At 44.3% G+C, this 27061-nt stretch overlaps 1 protein-coding gene across 1 annotated transcript in view; it reads left to right on the top strand.

The window, feature by feature from the left end:
• fras1 (Fraser extracellular matrix complex subunit 1) overlaps nt 1–27061 on the top strand; it is a 168106-nt gene that overhangs the window by 72513 nt on the left and 68532 nt on the right. The window contains exons 12-18 of the mRNA XM_069523336.1: nt 7203–7346; nt 9773–9919; nt 16462–16605; nt 18263–18403; nt 18724–18864; nt 18948–19115; nt 25486–25626. Coding sequence (XP_069379437.1) covers nt 7203–7346; nt 9773–9919; nt 16462–16605; nt 18263–18403; nt 18724–18864; nt 18948–19115; nt 25486–25626 — 1026 coding nt within the window. The remainder of the gene's footprint in view (nt 1–7202; nt 7347–9772; nt 9920–16461; nt 16606–18262; nt 18404–18723; nt 18865–18947; nt 19116–25485; nt 25627–27061) is intronic.

Raw genomic sequence — 27061 nt, 5'->3', positions numbered from 1 at the left:
ATAAACACTTTCTTTCCATCGCACCATTCACACACACACACACACACACACACTGTTGGCCCTGGACACTCTCCACCTCCTCATCTGCCCCACAACAACAAAACACGTATTTACTTTTACTGCACACGTCAAACAAACAAGTATCTTCATATCCGATCAATTTAAGGCGCTCCCGCCCGTCGCTCGACGAAGTAATGTTCGAATAACAGCTCTTCCATTTTGCTGCCAGTGATTCCGTAACGATATTACAGTGGAAATGAAAGTCGACCGGTTCATTTTTTTCCGTTAATGCAATTTATGCAAGAATAATCAGATGCACGCTTGTCTACGAACCAATCAGTGTCAAGTAACGTTAGATGTTCATATGTGAAATCAAATCAAAACAATGGAACAAAGACGTTCAGGTGTGAAAACGTCCTTACATCGAATATGTTAAATATAAATAAACATACATTTACACTATATATATATATATATATATATAGTAAAAATATACAATTCCTCTCTAATGACTTATTTATCCCTGACTGAATCCAACTTCAACCCCTTTACATTCTCATAGTTTTGTAAATTTGACCTTAAATGATTTTGAATTGATTTGATTTTGTTCTCGTTGATGGCTTTTAAAACATAATAAAACATTCAGATCCTCCTGTGAAGTCGTATCTGAAGGGAAGATGTGGATTTCCAGCATTTGAGTTTCAAGGCAGTGGATGAAAAAATAATCAGGATACGATCATGCCTCAGTTTCTCCGCTGACATTTGTCCTCAGATACTCCAACAACACTCTTAAGACAACAGGGATCAGCCCTGGAAATGTTCTTTTACAGGAATATCACATCTCTGCACCCTTGTTTCAGAATCACATTGTTTTTGTAGTCTCTCGGTTTGATTGCTGGTGCAGCCGTCAGATGGAAGTCATTCTCACTCTTTTCTTGGGTGGAATTGACACTAAAACCTTCACTTTTCTCTCTAACTCCACTCTTGACAGAACAATCTTCAAATGTTGAACACCAGCATCCATTAGAATACAAATATGTCTACCAACAAACAAGTACAAACGTGTAGAATCTACAGTTCTCTGTGCACAAGTATCTGTGTTTTCTTGCAGTGTGGGTGTTTTTGCAGATTTTCTTATTCGAAAAACCAGTTGGTCATTTGAATAAAGGGCATTGCAGGAGGAACATGTGAACATGAGCTCTGTGATTGTGCAGCTCGGGGGTGAATGAATATCTTTTGTCTTTTTATGGTGAAGCACTTTCCCTTTAGTTCTCTAGAAAGATGCTGCCGGTGTATAAATACCCGGCTAAAAATACTGCACATGTAAATGAGAAGCCGGTTGGATAAATAGAGAAGAGAGTGGGAGGGAGGGAGGGAGGGAGGCTCATAAACAGAGAGACAGAGGGAGTTTATAGATGTGCACGGCAGTCGGACGAAATCCAAATTGTCCTTGGGGAGGGAGCAGGGCAGTGCTGGCCGAGCTGTACGTTCCACTCTGCCATCACCTGAGGACAGAGACACACAGTCAATATAAAGCCTCCTCCGTCTGCCACTGCTTTTAACTGGGATTTCAGCCTTTGCTCAAATTCATCATGTACTTTTTTTTACATTCACTTCTACATATTAACAGTAAACCGGCCGTGCTGTGGATTTCAGGCTCTGTTTGATGGCATGCTTTATTTCTCCAATTATTTTTCAAACAGCGAAGGCATCTTTTGAAGTTGAGGTATTCCCTGAATATGCGGTTTTTACGGCACAATAGTTTAAAAAGAAGTGAAAACTTTCTGAACACAGCTGCTCGTCGCCTCCCTGGGGCCTTAAAGGAACATGAAATGGGAAATGAATTTCACTTTGTCTGCGTATTTTCCTGCAGCAGAATCTACAACCTCTTTAACAATTAATGGATGTGAAATAATAGGGTGGGAGCGACTTCAGGGAATAAACTACTGAGTCTCCGAGGGGCCGAGGTCGAGTTACTTTGTCTGACGAGCTAACGAAGAGATTCGCTGAGATCCAGAATAATTCAAAAAGATGATAAATAATAATAAACACAGCTCAACTTATATTTAATGTTCATAAATTAACTGTAACTATAATCACCCAATGTTACCCATCACTGTAGTAACCAATAATAACACCAGACCACAACAAACACAGGACTACGATAGAGAGTACATTCATGGCTCCTGACTCGTGTTTACAAATGACATCATCCTTGAGTCCAAGTGTGAGATGTCGTAAAGTTGCTTCAGACATTCCTGATATATCACAACATGAGGTCACGTGACCCCGGCCTTTAGATGTTTGACCACCAAAATATAATCTGTTCATCTCCGAGTGAAGGTTTTTTACCAAATTTAAAGAAATTCCCTCAAGGTGACGGACGCATAAAAACCACAATCTTCTCTTCCTCCCTTTTTCATTCGACGTGTTTCAACAGGAAATAACACAAACGAATAAAGTAAACTCACCGAGGCGTCGGACTGTGACTTTAAACGTATCTCCTGCTGTGAGACAGACGCATCACAGCCTTTATGTTTCTCTTCCTGAAATAATCCTGATCCGTTCGTCTAATTGACTGAAAATGGGAATGCAGACCGTCACTAATTACAAATAAACAAACCTATGTTATTCTGTCCTATAGATAAATTCCCCAACAGGCAATTAAACAGAAGGATAACATTGTTTACATTTCTGAAGACTCATAATTAAGTTTTGCTGCATGAATGAATAATTACATTTGGGCCGCGGAGACGTTTTTTTAAATTTTTATTATTGCACCGTACATTCGGGGTGTTTGTGATCATGAAGCTTTATGAGGTCGGATTGGATGAAGTTATTTTGTTGTCTGCTCCCCCCCCCCCCCCCCCTCGACAGTCTTGTTGCTCTCTTAGGTTTTTGGATTTAAAGCGTTTCTCTGCAGCCGCATATTAAAATGTCTAAAAGCTTAAAAACGCCGTATATATTCTCAGGCACATGCAACCGTCTCATTAGTCCGAGTAAACAACAGAGGGAAACCAATAAAATGTTATATCCTGAAGTAGCCACTTATTTTTGCATCTGAAGACTCAGTCAAAAATTATTTCAAATAAACGATTCTTAATTCAACAGATTAACTAAACAGCATATTGGCTGTTAACGGCATTCACAGGCTTGTGCGGTTAATATTCAGCTCATTTGTGTGTTAAGCTCACATGCAGACAGTTTGTAACGGGGACAGAAAGATTTAGCGCGAGGCAGTAAAACGTGTCTGGAGGTGGACGAGGGTCAGGCTGATGAATCTGTGGTTTATCGCTCTCGTCTCCTGTGTCTCTGTTCAACTTTAACAACAATAAAAAGTGTTTTTTTACGCATCAGGTTCGGGTGAAAAGGGAATTGATTCAAGAGGAATCAGTTTTTTTGACATAATCCAATCTGCGTTTTGTCTTTCACGTGTTTAAAAAACGTGTTTTTCACTGGAGGGGGACTTTAAAGTTAATACCAGGACAATAAACAGCGACTTATGGCTTCTTGTCACATTTCAGAAAGGGAACAGTTGCATTTTCCTTCTAAAACCTCTCGGATGGTTTCAATTCAAATATCTCTCTGTGACTCTTAAGATGTCAAATTATATTCCACCAAAAAAAAGCTGAAATTCGAGGTTTCAGGTTCACCTTTCTTTCTTCTTTCTCTTTTTGTAAAACACATAAACAGAATATCTGTGAAACCTTTTAATCCGCGTTAGCTGACGGGGTCCTAATGAACCAAGTGAGTGAAGAATGAAATGGAAAACCTTTCTGAGAACGACGAGCTGAAACACCCAGGGTGCTTTTTAATTTTCTGTCTTTGTCACTTTAAAACATCCACGTTCACGTGCTCACCTTCTTCCTTCATCTCGATCTTCTCTCATTCCGCCTCTTTGTGTACCTCACACTTGATGTGTAGGCAAAACACACGTGTGTGCGTGTTAATAGTTGCGGTGTGAGGAGGGACGTGTGTGGTCTACGTGTGATTATCACGTGTGTCAGTGTATGGTTTAATAATAGTAACGTGTGATTTACGTGTTTCGTCGCGCGTGTGCACCCGTCATCACTTCTCGGCCTGTGTGCGTTCATGTGTTTGTCAGTTGTGCTTCGTAGCCCCATGATGCACCATGGTGCATACATTATACACACATGCCTGGACAAAATGATTTAAACATGATGTCCCCACTTTCACTCGTTAACCGTCTGTCGGCCTGGCTGGGGATAACATGTCCTGACGGTGCTGAAAATGGAAGAAGGAGGAACATATGTTCTCTGTCTCTTCCTCTTTCCCCAACTGTAAATCTTTCTTCGAGCCGATTAATCTTGGCCGTCCACGGGCCCAGAGGTCGGCAGCCTCTCGTAACCGGGAGAGCTGCTGCGTTCACGTCTCGAGGGAGCTGCTGTGGATGTTCACTTCCTCTCTGACCCGGCGTGAGCCTCTTTTCACGTAGGTGTCTCGTACCAGTGTGAGGATTTTCCGAGTGATGCATCGTTGTATGTTCAGGGTGAGGACGAGTTCTCTGTTGCCAGGTGACGGCGCTCGGTCAGGGCCACTTACTGTAATCAGAGGTTTCTTTGTCTTGTTGGTATGTTTGGATTAAATAACATCTATTTCTGAAACCGTCTTCTTCAAACCGAGCAGGTGTGTTGCCGGGCTCCAGAGGAAGGCGGTGCATTTAGAAACACATGAAACGTTCAATATTAATACATTTTGAATAAACAGGCAACTGTTGTAAGTGACTGAATCAATCACAACAGCTGCTTCCCCAGCTCAGGCTTCTGAGTTCTGCCGAGCGTGATGAGCGTCTTTATTTACAGTCTATGGTCGAGCTTCATCGAACTTCAGACGAACAGGTGAACGGGTGTTTGTGCAGCAGTGGGGGTGCAGCTTCAGGCTGACGAGGCTCCAGCTCAGTTTAGTCACTTAATCCTGTCAATGTTTCAGTGTTTTCATCAACAGAGTTTTAACGGTTTCGATGCAGCTTGGAGTTTTATTGTGTTGGTTAAAGAGCCTCATGTCTGAAATCCTCGCAGCAGACTGAGCGACTGAGCGACCGAGCGGTGCACAACCTTCTTTTAACGGGAATCAGGGTGTGAAACGATGATGATTCACCAGCCAAAACACTCTGGTGAACGCCGGCGGTGGTTGGTAAAGTGTTTCATGTGTTTGTGGCAGGTAGCCCGTCTCAGCCCGGATGTCAGGATCGTGCCAACAGTGTAATTGGCAGGTGTTTGTTTCCTCCTGTATATTTCCAGTGAGGCTGTTTGACAGTGTTTCTGCTGAATATCAACACATCTGCGGCGTCGCACAGCGAGAACGATCTCAACTTCTGTCGTAACTGTAGATGAAGCTGTTCAGACCTCCGGCTCGCTCGTTCACGAGCGTTGCTGTTAATCACGGCTGCAGTTTTTAATTTTGTGCTCCAGGGATTCTTGCCGGCTGTGCTTGCGAGGAAATTGAGGAGCGAGTGTGTGTGAACCTTCTGGAAACGGTGGCGTGCATCACAGAGCGCGGCGGCTGAACTCGCGCTGTCACGTGGCTTTTTATCATTGAAACAAAACAAAAAAAAAAGAATTCTGGTTTGTTCTCGTCTGTGAAAACACACAAGAAATGATCTTGTAACGAAACCTCATACTTCTGAAAAGGCCAAACAGTCCCCTTGTTTAAACCACATCCAAATTCACTAGGTCTGTTTCATCTTTAAAGTTTTTTCTGTTTTTTTTTTTCCCCTGTTTAATATCCGGGCATTTCTTTACTGCAGAAAAGGTTCAGGATAGATGCACGGAGGAAGTCATCCACAGCCACAGAACCAGACTGTGCAGGAGATTGTCACGTTACTCGAGCTGCAGCGACGGACACGGCGGAACAGAGAGATAAACACCTGACTGATATTTCTAATAGCCAATATTCCTGTCAGTGGGCCAGAACGTGCACCGCTAAGTATCTCAATCTCCCACTTTTCTCACTCCGCTTCTTCCTCCTCCTCCTCCTCGTGACTCTCGAAGCTCCGTCAGGCGGAAGATGGAGGTCGGGATGAAATGTCAAAAAACAGGAATGACTGACATATAGAAGCAAAATGGATGGTGGAAGAAAGATGGAGAGGGGATAATGAGGGACACTCAAGTGAGAAATAGAGCTGCTGAGGACAGTACGTTCTGTCTCACTGACGTCTTATTGAGCATTAGAGCTAAAGTCTCACCTCCATCTTTCTCTTTCACGCCTTCACCCCACTTCATGTGTTTTTATTTTTACCCTCAGTCTCTCAGTCTTGTCAAAGTCTGTGAGATAAAACTTGAAAAATGAAACTGAAAAAAAACGTTTGAAAGGTTTTAAATCTATTTAAAAAAGGTTTTGCACGATTAAATTCTTGTTTTCAAATCGCCTGCAAACATTATTTTTCTTCTTCAGAAGTGTTTCTCCATGTTTACGGGTCATTTTTCACTTTTCTCTGCCCGGTTTAAAACCTTGTAAATGCCTGTCCCCGAAAAAATAAAATCTGCAGAATGTCTGAATGAGCCGATGTGAGAGCGTGTAGCGTGAGAAAACATCTCGAAGAAAAGTTCGGCCCCTTTTAATGGACAAAGCGATGTCTGTTCTGTGATCACTTCTCATTCTGTTGATAAAACTTGGTTAAGTGTTTCTGGACTTTTAAATATTCATAGATTCCTCCTTTAATTACAGTCAAATGAAAGAAACAGGCTCCTGCATTGGAGAAACGGTGAAGCAGCTCTGTGGGCAGGGAAGCACTTTACACTTCATCGCTAAACGCCCGGGTGGAGCAGTTGGTCGACAGCAGAGGACCGTGCGTGTACTTAAAAACTCCCCGTGGGTCGCACTCGGTGGAGCTCCACCAACACAGGCTGCTTCCACAGAAGCAAACGCACCGGATGGAATGTGTTGAAATAATTAATTATTCGTGTGTTTGAGGGTTTGTTCAATTGAATCCCCCTCCGCAAAATGAATTTCAACGCAAAGTCAAATCTGGTCGGGAGAATTCGCATGAAATTAAATGATAATGCGAGGCAGCGTGTGTGAGTGACTTACGTCCAGCTGAGATGTACGCGGCGAAATTAGCATGAAATTGAATATTAGAATGTGTGTGCGTGTGTGTGTGTGTGTCTTCTGTTCGTAGTAAAGTTGATTTCTTCCAGAGAACACAGACATATTGAGTTTTTTCCTCTGTGTGTGTTTTCCAGTTCAGTGTCACGCTGACTGTCTGTCATGTTCCGGAACTCCTGACCACTGTGAGAGCTGCAGGGACCCGAAGGCCGTCCTCCATCTTGGCCGCTGTCTGTCCATCTGTCCGGCTGGAAACTATCCAGAAGGACGAGTGTGTAAAGGTAGGATTTTAAATTTTTTTAAATATTTTCTTTTCTTCAGCTTTATGCTTTAAAATAAACCGTAAAGTATGTATATTAGTTTAAAGTTAAACATTACAGCTCCCAAAAGTTCTCAGATGTGACTTGGACCAAATCAAAGTTAAAGTTGACGACAGTCATCAAATAAGTTTCTTAAAAGTTTGGTTTTAATTGGTGATTTGATAAAAACAAGTTGAAACACTAAGATTGACAGTTGAGAGGAGAGAATATGAACAGGTGGGATCTCGACTTTCTCTTTCCAACCATTGTAATGTCTCTGCTGCAGTTTGAACTCTGTCCTCTCAATAAAAGACCCAATACTGCAAATCATCCGGTAATTTAGCCGTGTGAGTTATATTCTTATTCCTAGAGGCTCCACGGAGCTTCTATGTTCCGCTCACCTCAGGTTTCAGCCTCAGGTTTGGTGTCTTCACCCACGCAACTCACGTTTCACTGCTTTCACGGTCGTCTCTCGTCGCGGCTCCGTGACGGCAGCTGAAGTTAAATCTAACCTCTTCACATTGTAGCTGCTAAAAACAGACAAATCCTTTGGATCCACATTTAAATGGAAATATTTGGAAGAGTCAAAGTGCAGCAGTGAGCTTGAATTAAAATTCAGGAGTGCAGCAGAGGCTCCATCTGGGTTCATAGTGTGTGTGTGTGTGTGTGTGTGTGTATCTCATGTCTATTTTTTCCCTCCTCATCCATTTTGAGTGTGTGTGTGTGTGTGTGTGTGCGTATTCGTTCCTGGTCACATTTGACTTGAAAACCAGCCGCGCCACCTCGACCGGGCGTTGACCCGCGACGGCCGTAATCTTCTTAGCATTTCAGTCTGTTGAAACCCAACCATCCGTCGTCCCTTCACGTTGACCCGTTCTCCATCTCGAACCCAGACCTCAGACGCCCGCAGCTTTTCATGAAGCTGTAAACAAAACGCCCCGACGCCGTTAAGGCTCTCAGCCGCAGATAAAGGTATTAACTCCGGGGCTTAGGATCCTGAATGTGTGGGGCTGTGTATGAATGGAGCCGCTGTCATAAAAACTTCACTCAACCAGGAAAGTGTCTCTTTAAATCTCGGAGTGTGGTTCCTGCTCCGTGAGCAGTTTGTTCATTGTAAGAGATAAAACTATTTTTATTGTCACTCGGTTTATCACATCAGTGTTTAATGACACTGGACGTTCTGCAGAATGTGGATATAGATCTTTACTTCTAATACATCTATTGAAGATGAGTACGTTTAAAATCTTTGACCCAAATTTGCAGCCGACTCATTCTGATAATATGAATTCATATTTAAGAATGAAGAACCCAGAATGACGTCTGTCGTTTCTGTATTCAAACATTCAGTGTTTCAGTGTTTATCAGACAGTGAGTCATCATGAGTTTAAAAAGTAAATCATTTCTTGATATTTAACTTGGTGTGTGTGGGCGACCGAAGTAAACCCGTCCTCGGAACTAAAACACTTGTTGTTTTTTAAAGTGCTGTATGAATAACTGACTTCATCTCTTCTTCCTGATCTGTTGGGGTTCGTCTCTCTATCGTCATCAACTTCCGCACCGTCGTCATGATGAGATCTCTCTCTCTCTCTCTTTCTCTCTCTCTCTCAGTGTGAGTGGGCGGTTCCGAGGTTTTAAAGGGGATTTAGTTGCTTTTTTTTTCTTGAGATTTCTGGATGACAGTAAATCTCCTCCTGTTCCATGAACGCTGGTTTCATTATTGTTCGCGGAGAGGAAATTACGTTGCACCACACAGACGTGTTTCATTAGAGTATGTGGATGAAGCAATGAATTTCTTATTTCTCTGAGGAATATCGTTCACGTCAGTGGGTTTATGTCTATTTTAATCCATTTTTTAAATAAAAAACAACTCGACCTACATTATGTTTTTGTTGACTTGTGGAAAAACGGACTTCCTGAATAAAAAAAGAATTCATGACTTCATCCTCCGACATGATTTTGTCGCCGTGTCGCCGCAGTTTTCCGCCTTGAGAACGCAAAATCTCGGGAATACCTTCAGGAAACCTTAGACTCACAGATTAACTGATGAGATCTGGGAGGTCAAAGGTCACGGTGGCCAAGTTCTCCGAGGAGCTGTTTGAGTTATATATATATATATATATATCCGCACTTCTTTGAGGATTTAAACATGGGGTTTAGTTGAGTTTTGAATGAAAGATTCAAGTTTAAATACCTGGATTCCTCTGGAACATCCCAGACTTAAAATCGACCCCAGGTCTGTTTATACATTTCACCTGTGATGACGTGCACATCCCGGTTCTCGTGTTTCTCTTCCCTCCTCTATGACCACGTGATGACAGGTCGTCCTCAAACCACGGACAAAGAAAATACATTTTTGATGTGACAGACCCCCCCCCCCCCCCCCCCCCCCTCTCTCTCCTCCTCTGCAGCCTGCCACTCGACCTGCTCCGCCTGTTCCAGCCGGTGGGACTGTCAGTCCTGCGGCTCCCAGAAGGCCCTGCTGAGCGCCGAGCGTGACCAGTGCCTGACTTCCTGTCCCCCCGGCTCCTACCAGCACGACCAGACACACTGTCGCCGTGAGTACCTCCTCTCGCCCTGTGGTTTCCTGTGCTCCGTGGGCAGCACTGTTCAAACTGGTTCCCTGGCTCAGATTCAAACACAGAACCGATCCGTCTGACCTTCCCCGCTGTCCTCCCCTCGTCCTCTGCCGTCACTTTTCGTCTCTGTTGTGTCCGCACATGTGGTTTTGTCTCCTCGTCTCGTATCCAACCCTGTACTCTGACATTTCTTTATGCAAAAACACCAGCTCCAATATATCTCAGTCGAGTACGTTCGGATCAACTTGGGGCACAAAGTGCATCTGCAGTTCAGCAACAACAGCTGAAATCAACTCTGTGTGTCGTGTTTCCAGTGGCTCGGTTATCAGAGGATGTTCTGACTGAATATTTGACTATTTCTTACTCATGAATCTCTCAGGGGGTCGAACATTGTTGTAGTGTCGTAGTTTTCCTGACACAGTTGTCGTTGTGTTACCGTCTCACTTTACTGAACCGATCCTACACTTCGGCTCAATCTCACCGGGGGGGGGGGTGGTTCGGAAAAGTTAGTTAAGTTTAGCTGCGTTTTAGAAAATACACAAACGTTTCTTTTTCATCCTCATATATTTGTCCGTGTGCTTCTTGTTCCTCCTCATTTGTGAAAGAAGATTTTTTTTTTTAAAAGCGTTTGAAAGCGGATTTGGAATGAAAATTTAATTCACATGAAAATTAGAAAGTTTAGCTTTTTTCTTTTTTTTTTTCAAAGGTTTTTTTTCTTCTTTTCATTCACTTTGCTTTGCTCTCTGCTCCTGTCACTCACTCCACATCCACAGGAAACAAATAAGTCTCCACCAGGGAAAAATCCATGAGAAAGAAAGAACTGAGTTTTCAAACCTTTCAAAGTCTTGAATTCATTTTTAACTATGTGTGAAAAAAAACGTAAATGTTTTTAAATGAACTAAATCCAGATTTACAGATTATACTAATTTGTTCATTAGCAGGAAAACGCAAAATTTATTTAAACCGATTTCCATGAAAGTTTGCGGGCGACTCTAAATGTGGTTTTCATGAGGGGACTGTTGAAAGTGAAATACAAGTATAAATACTCCACCCTTCCACCCAGTTTCAATAAAATCACTTCAGTAGATTAATGCATGCTTGTTTTATCACCAAGAGGCTCTGCAGTCGTAACAGTGGATAAAAGAAACCGGAGATCCTGCTGTACAACGTGCTAATCCAGGGTAACTGCACAACGAGGGCCCTCTGCATCAGTTACTCAGCTAATCAACCTCACAGGTCTCTCAACGCTGCAAAGCCTGGACCACAAAAATCAAACCGCAGCTCTAAACCGTGTGCAGACCCCCGAAGGGAAGCTAATGTACACCGAACAGTTCGGCCGAGCGCCTCCATCGAGTCGGGGAAAGACCTGCAGAGCCTCCCGGGGATGATGGTATAGAAACAGAGAGAGGGGGAGAGGAGGAGAGGGGGAGAGGGGGAGAGAATAACCACAGTGTGATTAAATTCAGGCCAGTTCTGCGGCTCAATTTCACACCTTAATGAATATTGTCAGGAGGGTTGGAATTCCAGACCTCCCCGCGAACGAGCTCCTTGGACGAGCTTAAGCAGGATAGATCTCGGCAGCCGTTGTAGGAATCCAGCTTTGTGTTATCTCGCCTCCATCCATCCAGCTTCCTGCGCCGCGTACAGCTCGGGCTATTGTGCAAACCCCTCGTGGAAATCCCACTTTATGCATTTATGCTTCCTCTGTCCTGCTTCGGTGCCGCAGACGCCGGCGGCTTCTATTGAAAAAAAAAAAATCCCCTCTCATGCATTAATCCAGAATCCTGACTGTATTATCGCCGCAGATGCTCCACTCTCCGGTGGTGCACAGTTAAATTAGATGTGTACAGTGGCAGCAGTTATGCAAGACGTCCCCTGTCATGCATTTATTCTGCATCTATCCTGGTTTGATTCTGCAGAAAATCAAATCATCTGTGATTCACGAAATCAAACCCTCCGTGTGTCTCATCCACACCACAACGTTTCTGTTAACGGATTCACTTGACGTCCACAGCTCCAGAGTTTTGAAGTTTTAGTAAGGACGGGAAGAGACGGAGATGTTTTGATACTGATATACATCTTCAAGTGTGGACGTGGATTAGAAATCGCTTTAGTTTGAAAACCTCGTTTTTAAAAGTAGTCGTACGGATGAAGTCTCAGATCACTTCTCTCCTCTTCTGACCTTTGAGCGTCTTTAATTAGAGGAAAATCTAAATCTTTTCCCGAGCAGCTTCTCCAGGAGACGCAGCAGAGGAGCAACTGTTTATGAGGTGTTGGGGAGGTGCGGGGGAGGTTTACGGTGGATTGTTGTTTCCTGGCAGAGGACCAGGACCACCCAGAGCCTGGTGTGTTGCTGCAGGCCTCCCCGGGGTTTTTGTTCACGCTCTCTGGCTCCCGACTTTACTGCGTCTGCCTGTGCATGTATTAAGAGTCAGCTCGTTAATAATTATGGGCGGGTGTTGTGCTAAAGACATTGTCCTGTTCCCCTGTCTCCTTTTATTCTCGTCCTCTTTAACCAGCTTCTCCTTATATCCCCTCTCGTCTCTAACATCAACACAAACTGTGCATCTCCCGACAACGTGTCTGCGTGAGTCAGGGAGGGAAAGACAAAATAAATAGCTTGGACGATACAGCAGATTCCTCAACACGTCTATTTTGATTAATCTATGTTGTGCAGCTGCAGAGTCAAAACAAAGTGATTATCTTTCGAGCTTCCTGTTAAAGGGAGAAGATAACAGTGTTTGAGAGGTCTGCCGAGAAACAGCAACGTGCAGTATCTCTGCAGACGCACATTAAAAAAGCCTCAACAGATTCGGGACGTTTACGCAAAGTTTGTTTTCCCATTTGCAATTAAAAAAAGATCGTGTTCTTCATCAGTTAAACTAAGAGGTTGGACCAAAGTCTGTAAAGTCACAGCTGAGGCAGAACAAACTGTCGCCATAGAATGAATGTTAAATATTAAAAATGTAATATTAAAATCCATCGACAGTTATTACGTTTCATTCTGCTGCTGCTCATTCTCACGCTGTAGTTTCCCGTGTACTGTGTATCACAGTGTAGTTGTCGTCATCTCGCCGTATCCGTCGTATCGTAGCGATGACGTTGTCTCTGCAGCGGCTTCGGTCGTCTGCTTCTCAAATGGAAATCGAGCTTCGTGCTTTTTTTCTCCGCGGCCATTCTGAATAATTCACATTCAAACCTGCTGCAGCATCTGATTCCGAGAAGAGGAGTTTTTCAACTGAAGCTCCTGTTTCATACTTTTACATCTTTTCCTCCTGAGATGAGTTTAATTACTGAATCTCTCGTCCCGTCTCGTTGTATCACTCGAGGTTCAAGGTGTGTGTGTGTGTGTGTGTGTGAGAGGCAGTAATCGTGTGTCCCCCCCTCCCCCCTCTCGTCCCAGAAGGACAGAGAGTGAATATTATCTGCTGCACCTTGTGGCTGTGTATTCATCCCCCCCTCCCCCACCCTCCCATGTATGCAGAGCGGGCTTTACAAACGCATTTTTTTGGCAACTGTCCTGTTGGGATTACATTTGCTGATAACTTTGCTCTTTGGGCGGCACAGGAAAATAAATTGCTTTCCTGTGAGGGGCAAGGTAGAGGAGTTGTAATCCCCCTGTTGGCTATAACCATTTTTGTAGAGCGAGTGTGTGGAGTGACCCAGTCATGGAGTCACATCGTGTACAGGAAGCTGGCAAATGCCTTCTCTTGGGGTTTTTTTTTTTTTTGCTTCATCTGCAAAAAATTTTAAATTCCCAGCTGGAAGGGATTTATTATTTAAAATGGAAAAAAAAAAAAAAGAGTGAATTTAGTTGCCAATACTGTGATTCTGCAATGAACTGTGGGAAATGTGCAGCGGCCGAGTGAGGAGGTAATGACCGTATTAAGTCTTTATTTGCGGATTTTTCTGCAGGACTGTGCATCATCGTGTTTCTCGAGCCTCTGTGGAAACTCGACACTGCGAAGAAGACGAGGGCGTCTAGAAAGAAGGACATTAAAATTGAACAAGGGTGTGAAGAGATGGAGAAAAGAAAAAGACTTGAGAGAGAGAGAGAGAGAGAGAGAAACAGACGCACTCACACAGAGAGAAAGAGTAATGACAAGAAATCTGGTGTGAAGCTCGAGAGAGGCCAGAGGGCTGAGGCAAGAAAGAGGCTGGGACAGAGAGAAGAGAGCGTCGTGGGACGAGAGGGCTGCACGTCTTCAGAAACAGAGACAGAGACGGGGAGGTGTTAGAAAGGAAACAAGAAGTGCTGAGGAGCATAAAAACTGAAGAGTGGGGCCGGGGAAGTATTTCAGCTGTCAGTCTACCTGTTGGGTTCCAATCTACAGCGAAAACTTTTCCCTCAGAGCCGAACAAGAAACTTTACTTCGCTGTAACTTTGGGACGAAGTGTGATAACTGCAGCAATTTGCACTGAATACTTCGCAACTGACTGACGACGACTCGACAAACTTAGGTTTTGTTTTGCTCGGTTCAGCGTCCAGACTACAAATTTACTGCAAAATATCTGAACGAGAGTTAAAAATCAAACGGGAGATCGATTTCAGTGCAGACAAAATGTTAGCAATTTTTTAGACTTGTTCTCATTTTACAAACATGGAGCCAAAATATTCTGGACGACGGTAAAATAAGGTAAAATAATTTGAAGCCAGTGTCTTGAGAGAATTCTTGTGAATGCCAACGTCGTCAAGTTGGGAAAACTCGCGATGTTGGTGAGAAGTTTGGAACAAGAGTCGCAGAGTTACTGACGTCATCACGCAGACAAAGTGAAATCGGAGCAACGACTTCACAACTCGGGGAATTTGACCTCGTGAGGACGACGTGAACACACGATGATTCTCAGTTCATCATCATCACACGTGATTATCGAGCAGATTTGAGTCGAACACCAGAGTTGATATTCTTCTTAAAGTCGTCCTCTGTGATATAAAAATGTAAATGCATTGTATTTTACAGTTTTTTGGGGATAAGACATTCAAAACCCACCAGCGTGGTCCTTTAAATCACCCAGTGTCAGTGATTTAAATCCCTGGCTGGTAGAGAAGATAGATTTATCCACCCACAGTAAAACGTGTGGAAAACTCAATTTGGCTGCTTGGTCGGTGGTAATTTTTCACCCTGAATGTGAAGAGAAGAGGAAATGGAAGAAAAGAGTGAGACACCAGCGAAGGAGAGGCGGCGTGATTTGTTTAAAAGACTTGAGAATATTCTTCGGATGCTAGTTTACTTTATTTTACATGAATAATAAATAATGTAACACGAAAAGGGACAAATAGTAAAAGGATGGACAAGGCTTTAAATAACTTCCAACAAGTGTCCAACACAGCGGAAGCTTTAAGACAATGATTCCGATCTCAGAAAAAGAAATCTTCTAGTGTCTGGTGAAAACCCAGAGGAGACTCGAACAACCTGTTCAGGAAGGATTCAGGAGACAGAAAGGGACTTTTCTTTTTCTGCTGATTGACGGATCGACCCCATCGTGTTTTTCTAGATCAGAAATAAGATCATGTAAATATTCTAACGAGCATGAACTCCCTCTGGTTTTCTTAATGTATGCATTGGAACAGCAGAGCACCAGCTTGTGTTCTTCACAAATCTTTTGTAAGATGTGAAGTAAACATTTGTCTCGGTGCTGAAACAGAGTCGTCACATTCCTCCTGAGTTTTCCTGCAGCGACTGTTTGTTTCGGTCTCTTTCTTTTCTTTTTTTTTTTTTTTTGGGGGGGGGGACTATTTTGTGGCATCTGGCCGCTGGGAAACCACACGGGATCAGACCAGTTGGTGCTGGAACAAGGTTTTGAGAGCAGCTATTTGTTCATGCAATCACACACACACACACACACACACACAGATGAATTTGCAGGTGAATGCAAAGGCTCAGAAATACACACATTTAATCAGCATTACCACCATTTCATCAAAAAACAAAACTGGATTAATTCACTGGAATTATGACGTGTGTGTGTGTGTGTGTGTGTGTCTGTGTGTGTGTGTGTGTTGTGTGTGTGTGTGTGTTATTCCTGGTGGCCTCTTGCTGACACACCTGCCAGACACAGTTGAATCCTGCTTTTACTGCTCGTCATTGCTGTTAACAACTGTTTTACTTGTGTGTAAAAAGCTTCACACACACACACACACACACACACACACACACACACACACACACACACACATTTATTTAGTTTTCAGTTTCTTCTCACAACCTTTAAAGAATTTTCTGCGTTTAAAGAAATGAGTAGTTTTGTTAAAGGTCAGTGTTTCTGCATTATTTATTCCATTTGCAATAAATCATACATGAAACTCAAATCAAACCTTTTGCAGCGTTGCTCTGGAAACATCTGATTGAAGGTCACTTTCACACCTTGTGTGTTCTAGACCTTCAGACTCCTCAGTTGAGTCTGAACCCAAAAGAGCAGATGCGAAAAGGTTTGAAACCAAACCGCGACTTTGATTGATTTCAAAGTTTATCTGACACCGAAAACCAACGCAAAACATGTTTCTCTGTTCTTTTCACCAGGCTGCCACGAGTCGTGCTCTGAATGCCGCGGGCCGAGCCGCCAGGAGTGCGAGTCGTGCTCGGACCCGGCCGCCTTGCTCAAGGACGGGGAATGTGTCCCGGACTGTGGCGGCGGATTCCACAGCCGGGAAGGCGTCTGCTACGGTAAGAGTCGACGCATTCTCGCCGTGAGGCGGAAATTAAGTGTTAAAACTGGAGCTTTTCCTCAAGTCAATTTAAACCAGAATCAAATGTCAAGGACAGATTTAATCTCGGTGATTAAAAAGTGTGTCACAGACCCGACAGCCCCACAGTGAATCATAGGTGAGGTCAAGAAGACGGCAGCGATGCATTCTGGTCCATCTTCTGCTTCTGTGGGAGCAGTGATTGGAACGTTTATTCCTTTATTGTTGTGTTTATTTATTCTAAAGGGACAAAGCACATTAATTTACAAGCTTATTGAAGTCCAACATGTAAATGTGCCAGATTTATTCAGACAGACTTGTTTTTATCCGACAGGTTGATGGACATATATATATATATATATATATACCTTCTGCCCCCCCACCATTAATGTATATAAATATATTTTTCACCTGCTGCAGGACGCTGCTTTGGGTTTTTTTTGTTATTGACTTTGCAAAATGTACTTTTATAGTTTAAATATTATACTATGTATTATACTGAATACAACAGTACAAAATGATGAAGGTACTAATGTTAACCTAAAAGAGAGAGAGGGAGAAATTGCAGAAAGAAAATGTATATTTTAGTCAAACTTTCTTTACTCTGAATTCATCTATCTGCACATTTATGTGAATTCTTAAAATCCTCGTCGGTCACATGGACGTTCCACCTCCGTCTGACACGTGTTGGCACATCAGATGTCACAGGATGTGGCGGTGCAGTGAACACAAACACCATCTGAGACAATAAGAGCTTTAGTGTTCGCAGTGAACTGGAGGTGAAGGTTTGTTTGGGCTTGTTTTTCCCTGTGGGTCCTCTCGCCAGCTTCCACGCCACGAGGTGCCAGAATGTGAAGTCAGCAGCAGCCGGAGTTAGCAAACAAACAATAAAAAAAGAAAAAAGAAAAAAGAAAGCAATAATTAGCAGTTCTCTCCTCCACTAATGAGGATCTCTCTCTGTGGAAGAAGAGCTTGTATGAATATGAATGGTTTCTATTTTTGAGTGTTGGGATGAAGAGGAGGAAGAGGAGGCGTCCCTCAGGGCGACGGTGAACTGAGCAGCACACAGAGGAGCTCTTCCTCCTTCGGGGGGGTTGAGGAAGGAGACTGTGTTTTCCTGCAGCTCACATCGAGCGGCTGAGTCACTCAGCGACGAGACATCTTGTAGAAAATGTCAAAACTTGGGGAAGTTTCTGGAAAAAGGTCACATCCATTAGAAGTTGCCAGTTTGACGTCTGGTTTGAAATGTCAACATCTGGAGGGAGCTGAAGGGGTTTTATCTTCTCACTTCTCCTCCTCAGGGTTTCCTGCGCTGGATTAGATATGTTTACTTTTTTTTTTTTTTTTTGTCCCCTCCAGCGAGCCACAGGAAACCCTGTAGTGTCTGTTTGAATCGAAGATCTTAGTGTGTTTGAACACGTTGATGTGTCAAAGGGACGGATTTAATCGCACATATATGAAAGTAAGAATGTGGACTTGTATAGATGTGTGTGTGTGTTTTAGAATATATTTGGACGTAAACACATATTCTGTATATGTAATAACTGAATCAAGAGTCAGACTAACTTTTACTCGTCTCACAGACTCAGTTTCGACATTTTGTTCATGTGTTAACATTCACATGCTGCTGTTCACAGCCTGCGACTCGTCCTGTGCCTCCTGTTTCCCTGACAACCCCAAGTGTATGAGCTGCCCCCCAGGGACCGCTCTGCATCGTGGGAAATGTATTGCCCAGTGTCCGGCTCAGCATTATCTGGACAACCACAGCAGATGCAGAGGTAGGCTCGGGTTAGGCTAGTTTTCTCAGCCGCAATGGAAATGTAGATTATTTTTAAAGCTGATTCTCAATATCAGACAAACAAAAATTGAGAAATTTCACAAAAAGTTTTGATTGGCTGAACTTTTATGATGTAATTTTTTAAATATAATTTATGGGATTTCTTCTTGTGTAGTAAAAAAGAATAAATGTGGATAAATAACCAACACGTTCTCACCAACATACGATGCTCGTCCATTTAAAGCATCTCAACACTCACACAATAATTCTCCATCTTTAAACAAACTGCTCTGGTTCATCTCTCCCCTGAACCTCGGGCAGCCTGCCACACCTCCTGCTCCTCGTGCTGGGGTCCCTCGGTATCCCAGTGCACGTTGTGTCCGGACGGGCTCCTTCTCCACCAGGGCCAGTGTGTGGAGGCCTGCGGGGAGGGACTGTACTCGCAGGACAACACCTGCCACAGTAAGAACTCATTTGATTTAAAAACTGCCTGTTGAGGTAATTTACAATCCTCCTCGCTGACCCTTCACCTGCTTTGTCTTCAGACTGTCACCCGTCCTGCCGCTCCTGCGTGGGACCGCTGGCCTCAGACTGCCTCCGCTGCCTCAAACCAGAGGAAGCCCTCCTGCCGCAGTCCAGCCTCCTGCAGCACGGCGTCTGCACGGCTGCATGTCCCGCGCGCAGTTTCCTGGACGACCTGCAGACGTGCCGAGGTGAGCCCGCGTGAACGTTTTGATTCGATTCCCTCCTTCAGTCGGGGAGAAGCAGCCAGCGGAGTCTCTCTGCGTGTCATCGGTCGTGGCTGCGAACGAGTTGTCGCTTAACAAGTCGATCTGCAATCACTCTGGTGCGGTAATCTGATTTGTTCAACCAAATTCAATCAGAGCACAGAAGGAAAATCCACGACAAGGAAACTAAATCATGCTTATTCAACCAAGAGACGAAGACGTGAACTTGGAAAGACGTCCGAGAGCTTTTGGTGAAACGGGAGCAGCAGCAGTGGACAGTTTGAGGAGAGCGATGTGTTTTCTCTGCATTAGGGCTTTTAAACCTTTTACGGTAATAAAAGTAATTAAAATAATCAAACGGATCCTTTAAAGTTCAATCAGTTTTAGACGTGTAATCGTTCCGGGTAAATGTCAGACAAAGGTCACGGTGGAATTGAACACTGACGGGACTCGACTCTTGTCAAACAGAAACTCAATACAGAGCTCTGTAGAGGTGCAGGAGACGAGTGACACCGCGAACATGCAGAGTTTCAAACCGAGGCCCGTTGCACTCTGGGTAGGATTGACGGGCTTTCCCACGGCGGTGCAGATAAGTCCCCGCTGCCTGTTTACAGTCACTCAGCAGCTGTGTCTCAGGGTGTAGGTGCAGTTCAGCCATCATCTCAATTACAGGCTCCCCCGAGGAATGTTTTTATAGTTTCCTGTTAACTGATGGCTCCTGGATCCCTGTAACTCTCAAACACTATAATTGGTTATTCCTCCAAGTCCTGTGAGAGTAAAGTGAGCATCACCACGAATTTAAAAATCTGCTCGCTGGTTCTCCGGTGGTCTGAGTTGTTCTCAAAGTGGAGTTTGAAAAACCTCTTAAGGAGTCAAAACATTTTTCTATGAGCTTTAAACGAGTTTTATATCAAAAAACTCCACGAGTCTGCATCACTTTAATTTCTAGGTTCTTGAGCCTGAAGCCGTTTTAAGTTCAGACGGAGCCAAGAACAGACTTTTGTTTACTTTACCTGGAATTGAAAAGCCGTCAGCAGTAATGGATTTCCTTAATCATCCTCCGGGAGACAATTACAAATCGATGAGCAGTAGTTGGAGCGTCCGGTAACGCCCATTATCTGTTTAATCACATGGGAGCAGCACACGGAGCCGATGCAGGAACCAGAGGCTTTAAGATTGAGTTTCCTCACTAAGAGGACGACTTGCAAAGAGAATGTTCACAAAAACAAACTTCAGATTAATGAGCAAAACGCTTTTAAATGGTTTTTGTTTTGTTCTGCTGCGAGCACGAGAAGCATCATGGTCCTTGAGCCTCCCTGATTTGTCTCCTCATGTTTCCCAGAAGCCTCAGAAAAGTGACAGGCGACGAGAACCTCTGCATCCTTCCTCCACAAGACTACGTTTTAGTTTTTAAACGCGACTGATGCCACGTTTATATCTGCCGTCCGCACGACTACGAGTGTTTGAGCCTTTAAAACTGAGAAGTTTGGAAACTTTTACTGTTTTAGTTTTGAAAACCTGGAAGCTGTGTTGTCGGACAAAAAAACGACCTGTAGACCCACGGTCACCTAAAATCCCTGATTCGTTCTATAACGTACAGATTCCCTGCGTCTTGTCTGTGTCCTCGATCCAGCCCATTGTAGATCCGAGCGTTATCTGTGTGATGGTGTCTGGGAACTCGAACTCTCTGCCCAGCTCCTCGTGCAGCTGTCAGCCTGTCACTGCAGCGATTACACCTGTGAACATCCCGGGCTGAGGTCGGAGTTGCTCGCCCGCTCTTGTAAAAGCTTCCTCAGTGGGAAGAGGAGCTGGCTGCTGGCTGAGGGCTGATGCAACATTCTCTGCCTCTATCTGCAGCATCTTGTCTTGACCTCAGCGATGACAGCGTCCTCTTCGCCTCGGGGCAGCTGGTCAGAATGTGCTTCAGCGATCAGCTACCCGGAGCAAAGAGGTGCTTGCCTCGTACATCCCAGTGTGTGTGGGTGGGATGCGTTTAAACCAGTAACTCATCTTTAGGGCAACAGAGCGTCTCGTATGGTCGCTGCAGTCGACCTCATCCGATCTTCCTCACTGGCCGTTTCGTGCTTGTGTGATCTCTAATGTACCTGGGTGATTAACTGCTAAAAAAAAAAAAAAAAGCCACTTCAGTTCGATGTTATTCGAATCACGATTCCAACACCTCCAAATATCAAATTCTCACATTTCAGATGATTTCATGATCGTTTCAGTGTAGTTATGCTGTACGTCGGCCATTGTTTCTGACTAAGTGCCACTTATCCGGTTTGCTTTCACTCCCAGCTTCCTGAATTAGGCTCAGCGCTCCGAGGGCTGAGGATCAACGCGATAAATGACGTGTCATTAAAGCTCTATTCACAGTAATATGCAAATCAGCCGTTCCACTCCGCCTCTGTTATGAGGAACAAAGGTTTCGCTCAGCGCAGAGAGTCGCCGCGTTCAGGTGCACAGCTGGAAACTCTGCAGGCTGCTGTACAAACTGTGTGTGTGTGTGTGTGTGTGTGTGTGTGTGTAACTCACACCTCCTCAGCAGCTACTGTTTGGAGGACGTGTGTAAACATGAGCTCACACACTCGAGTGTTTACTGTATGTACACACAAACACAATCACAGACAAACACACACACTCTTTAAGTAAATCCCTTTGAGCCGGAGGTTTGATGCTGCTGGACGGACGGGTCGAGCGGGAGCACGTGGTCACAAACAACGAGGGCCAAGTGTTGACGTGTCTGATTCATTTGTTCTTAATTAGATATCTGATGCTATGAAAACAGGATGAGATGTCAGGATTGACAGCCGAGACTCGGACCTTGAACTCACGGCTCCAATCCCTTCTGGATATTTTGTCTTTATTTGTGGACGGTGCGAAGTTGAGATGCGTCGTCCATCTTTCTTAGAGTGTCGGAGTCCGACTCGATATATAAAAATGATTATTGATGAAGCGTGGTTCTACCTGTCATCTCTGTGACGGCAAACCTGCCAGTTTCTACCGCTTCAATCTGCTCTGAAGTCTGAACCTTCGCAGCAGGTGAACTCCCGACTCTTTTTTCACAGAGGACAGAACGTCTGAGCGCGAATCAGATCAGGTCTTTGTGAACATCTATTGTTCTGCCCCCGCACTCGCTCCTCTGTGGTGTGATGACCCAACTGATAAAACAAAAGAATCCCACAGCCTGGAAACGTCACTGCCAGAGGAACATCATCAACAACAACAACCTTGAAACGTGACTCCTGAGGGACAGACTTTCCCCATTTATCATGTGTGAGCGTGATCTCGGATCAGGAGCTCTGGACATGTGGCACGGAGGAGTGAGGCTGCAGGTCTGTTTGCAGGGGCTGAGAGGTTTCACCGTGCCGGAGGAGCTCGGTGATTCATGAGGAACTTGGTATCGCTGCACTGCTCCCGTGCATTGCAAAGAAAAGAGCAGAGAAGATGTCATCTAGGCTCCAGAGTCTGCTTTGTTTTCATTGAAGGAGAATAAGTGGCTGAAATATGGAGCTGCTATCTATCAGGAAGCAGCTTAGAGGGTTGGTCTGGAAAATTCCTCTGGATGTATAAAATCTGCGTTAATGTTTATCGGCCTATTCTGCTCATAGACTGTAAACATGATCAACATGTCTGAGCTCTTTCATATCGTCCGTCTTTTGCACTGATATGATTATTTTATTTTACAGAATAAACAATGAATAAACTTAAGCTATGAGTTGTCGTTAAGACTCGAATAGTGTTATATATAAATATAAAAGCAGCTTGTTTTCTTTTTCTTTATTCACGTTCTTCATATTTTCTTGTTTGTTTTCTTTTTTCTTTATCGTTATATCTAGCAAAGTTTATGGTTAAACTGGAAACTCTTTGACCTCAGGATTGATCATTTTTTAATATATATATATATTTTATCAGTTATTATAACAGTGTAGGATTTTTTTCCCCTCCCTAATAGTGGTGTCAGCCTCGGCTCACAAAAATCCATATCAGTCGGACTCTATTATTTTTAACTCCGCTGTCTCTCAGAGGCGTGGATGGATTTCTAGAATACCATAACAGATCATAATCAATGCGAATGATCGATTCCACCCTTCAGAGGGATCAGATAGAAGCGTCGTGTTATATACAGAGCTCTCCTCTGCACTAGCACAATGATCCATCGTTGGAGGAAGACATGACGGAGCGCTCACCCACCCCAAATGAGATTCATCACATCCGCTGCGCCCCGACTCAAATTATGACCCCATCAGCACAAAACAAGAAACGAATCAGATTCTGTGAACACGTGCAGCGGATAATGTGCGACGCCTGCACTCGAGTTTAAGCTCTATACAGGAATCAATATGCGCTCTCCGCCCTGTGACAAATCACACAACCGAGCTGCTGTAAAAAAAAAAAAAAAGTAATGACAGGAGGCCTGTTTAATATGCCTCTGAGTGTGTGTGTGTGTGTGTGTGTGTGTTTTATGTTAACATGAAGGGTTGTGTGTGTCGCTCGTTTGGCTCAGTGTGTTGTTGGCGTGTTCATGCATGAACGAGCGTGCAGGTGGGTGGTCAACTCCATCATGGAAGTATTTAGCCTGTCAGTTTATCTCCCCAATTAGGCTGTGCTGTGTTTGACAGAGAAGAAGGGGATTATGGGTAGGTGGGCGGAGGGGGGGGTGGGGGGGTCGGAGGGGTGACAGGATGTCAGATTGACGGTTTTGTGGGTCACACCAGCGTGACTTTGCAAAGTCCTCGCTCTGACACTGAGGCACACACACACACACACTCTGTGTTGGCTCAGGTAGAGAGCACCAGTCTGCTCCTGCCAGGTTGTCGTGCAGCGTGTGTGTGTGTGTGTGTGTGTGTGTGTGTGTACACAGGATACAGCTGACAGCTCTGTGAAAGAATGCAGAGAGGAGTAATTATAAACACACACATCCGTGCAAAAAAAAAAAGTCAAGTGGTGTAAACACACTCACACAGACACACACACACACACAGACACACACTTCTGGTGCTCGTGGTCGTCTTTCATCCCCGCCTCCAGCAGCAGCAGCAGCAGCAGGTTGGTGGGTTTGTGGCTCGTCTCCAAACGACAGCGTCGCTCGGTTATTTGTCGTGGTTGCGGTCAGAGCAGACGTGAGAAGGTGTCAGAGCAGCTGTGTTTTGGGGCGAAGGTGCTTGAGGGCAAATAAGGGACGAGTCAGTGTCTCCACACACCAACCGGAGACATTGTGTTTTCGGGTTATTTGTCTCCGTCTCATTCTTGTGAACATGTGATCTCAAGAACGCCCTTCAGGGAATATCTTCAAATTTAGTACAAACATTCAGTTGGACTTAAAGATGAAGTGATTAGAATTGAGTGGTTCAAGGTCACTGTGATATAATATAAAAATATTAATTATAGTCTTACATATTTTCATCGTTGTGATATTTTTCTTCTTCTACTGACGGTATTTATCTTTTTTACAGAAGTTAACCCTGCCTGTCTTTTACTTGAAGAGGATGTGATGTGTTTAATTTACTTTCAATGTTTCAAACAATTAAATCCTGACGTACCTTTCAACTCGGCACTTAAAATTTAAATCCCTCAGATACAAAGCATCCTAAAATAACCATCGGGGAGGTTTTTATGTTTCGGTGTCTGAACTAAACAGTTCAAACGGCAGCGGAGCATATTTCTGAAGTCGTCGTTGGCTCGTGGCCGCCTTGGAACGCTCCCTGTGAGCTGGCACCATCTCTGTTGTTAATGCGTATAACTTCTGAAGGGTGGCTCGGGCTGCTGGCCTCGTATGAGTGTTACATTACATTACTGCTGGCTGGCAGAGCCGACGCAAAACCTGAGAATCAGATTCCAAACATGCCAATAGGGGAGGATACAAGATACAGCAGAGCGGCCGCAGGATAACAGAAATAGTGGCGAGTATTGGCAGCAGCTCAGGATGCAGAAACACAGGCTGCAAGTATTTTTAGGTGAATAACTGCACAGAGACGTCCTGCATTTAGTTTTGATGCATGCTGCGACAGTAGGGCAGAATTAGTAATGGAGTGTAGAGCAAAACAAATCCACATGGTCCTCAGTTGATTTCACACTTCAGCAGTACGCGCCCCGTCGCCTCTGAGCCCTTAACACTAAGAATGATTGCATTTTCTCCCACAAGCAAAACAATTTCTGGGAAATGCAGGAACGTAAACCTGATACAGGAGCATTTTAGACCTGGAAAGTGGATTTTCCCTCTCATTTTGCATTTTATTCCTATTTCTGTTGCAGTAGGACGGTACAGTGGGGGGGGGGAGTGCACTCTGGCTTCAGGCTTTATATGCTTCTCGCAGCGAAACTGAAAATACTTCTGTCTCTGTTTCATTTTCAGAGTGTCAACCCTCCTGCCTGCAGTGTGCTGGACCTTCTGCAGACAACTGCACATCCTGTCCTTCCCCGTCCAGCCTGCACGAGGGTCGATGTGGCCCCTCCTGTCCCCAGGGCTTCTTTATCCAGGACAGCGAATGCGAAGGTGAGAGCTTCACTATCCAGCGTCTCTACCAAAATAAATGGGTTTGTCTTTTTCCTCGTCTCCTCCCGTGGTGATTGGCTCGTTACAAACAACCCAGACACACTAAAAAGCATCACGTCTTGGTGAGAGTAAAATTTTACCACAGAACTTTTAGTGCCGTTGCTTTTTATGCTCTTTATGCTTAAGCTCTAGTTATGGTTATTGTAACGGCCGCAAAGAATCATCATCAAATCTGCAGCTCCACTGAGATTTAACGTCTTTTTTATTTTATTTGTATGTATTGCACGTTTACCGAACGTCTCCGTCTCAGCTCTTACTATTTGCAGCTGCGTTGTGCAAACTGACATTTAACTTTCTTTACACCAACCTCCCCCGAACAGCGAGGTTAGAGACCTGCAGCCGCAGGAGACAGAGAAATATTCACCCACTGAAGAGTCAGACAGTTCTGCCTCCAGAGCTGAAACCGGAGCTAAAGTGAGATTCACATTCTCCAGCACAAAGAAATGTGATGTTGTTAATGCTGCTAATAAATCTGCTTCGCGACGTTCACCAGTTTCAAGTCTCTTCAAAACAGCTGAAGTTCATTCCGTCCATTTAAAGTTAAAATAGACGATGAAGCTCTGTTAGTTTTGGGGGGCGTGGTGATTCGCATGTACCGGCCAATGGTTGCAGGTCGCGGGTGTAAGTGGCTCTCAGTCAGGCTCCACCCCCCTCGCTCCCCCAAATATGGTCACTTGTGGTTGAAGGACAAGATGGCCGCTCCTTCACAGCGACAGCTCATAATAAACCGATGGTCGACTCTCGGTCTGAAGACAGAACGCGGCTCCGCAGTGGGATGTGATTCGTGGGTCGTTGCCTGGGTAACGTTCATGAACCCTTTCAACGTGGGACATTCTAAGATTAGGTGAATGAACGTCTCTGCAGAGCTGCAGCGTTCTCCCCGAGGTTCTTTCCCGACGGTCTGAGCGTCTCAGAATCTTTAATTGAGCTAATTAATCCAATTCTGACGTCTCCTGATGATATTTCTACACGTGATCCCACTCTTCCTCTGTGAGTTCACATCTGCTGCCAAAGTTAATTTCATACGAGGCAGTAGCTCTCTGCTTCAATTTCATTCACTACATTTTTATTAATTAGCCTTCCCTCCCTCCTTTCTTTTATTCTCTCCTTCCCCTCCGTCTTTCTCCCCAGCCTCCTCTTCATTGCCCGTCTTCTTCCTATTCGTCTCCGCCTCCTCCACTTTTCACTCCTTCTCTATTTCCAACCCACCTCTCCTCCAGTCATCAATATACCTCCAATTAACTCTCCCACATTGTGTTTTTTCTTATTTTCCTCTCTAATTGTCTCCTCTCGGGTGATGAGTGACTCAGAGCTCTCTCTCTCTCTCTCTCTCTCTCTCTCTCTCTCTCTCTCTCTCTCTCTCTCTCTCTCTCTC

This window comes from Paralichthys olivaceus, chromosome 4 (assembly GCF_024713975.1).
Source record: "Paralichthys olivaceus isolate ysfri-2021 chromosome 4, ASM2471397v2, whole genome shotgun sequence".
Lineage (NCBI taxonomy): Eukaryota > Metazoa > Chordata > Actinopteri > Pleuronectiformes > Paralichthyidae > Paralichthys > Paralichthys olivaceus.
The sequence above is the reverse complement of the archived record's forward strand: the minus strand, read 5'-3'. Positions and strand labels throughout refer to the sequence as shown.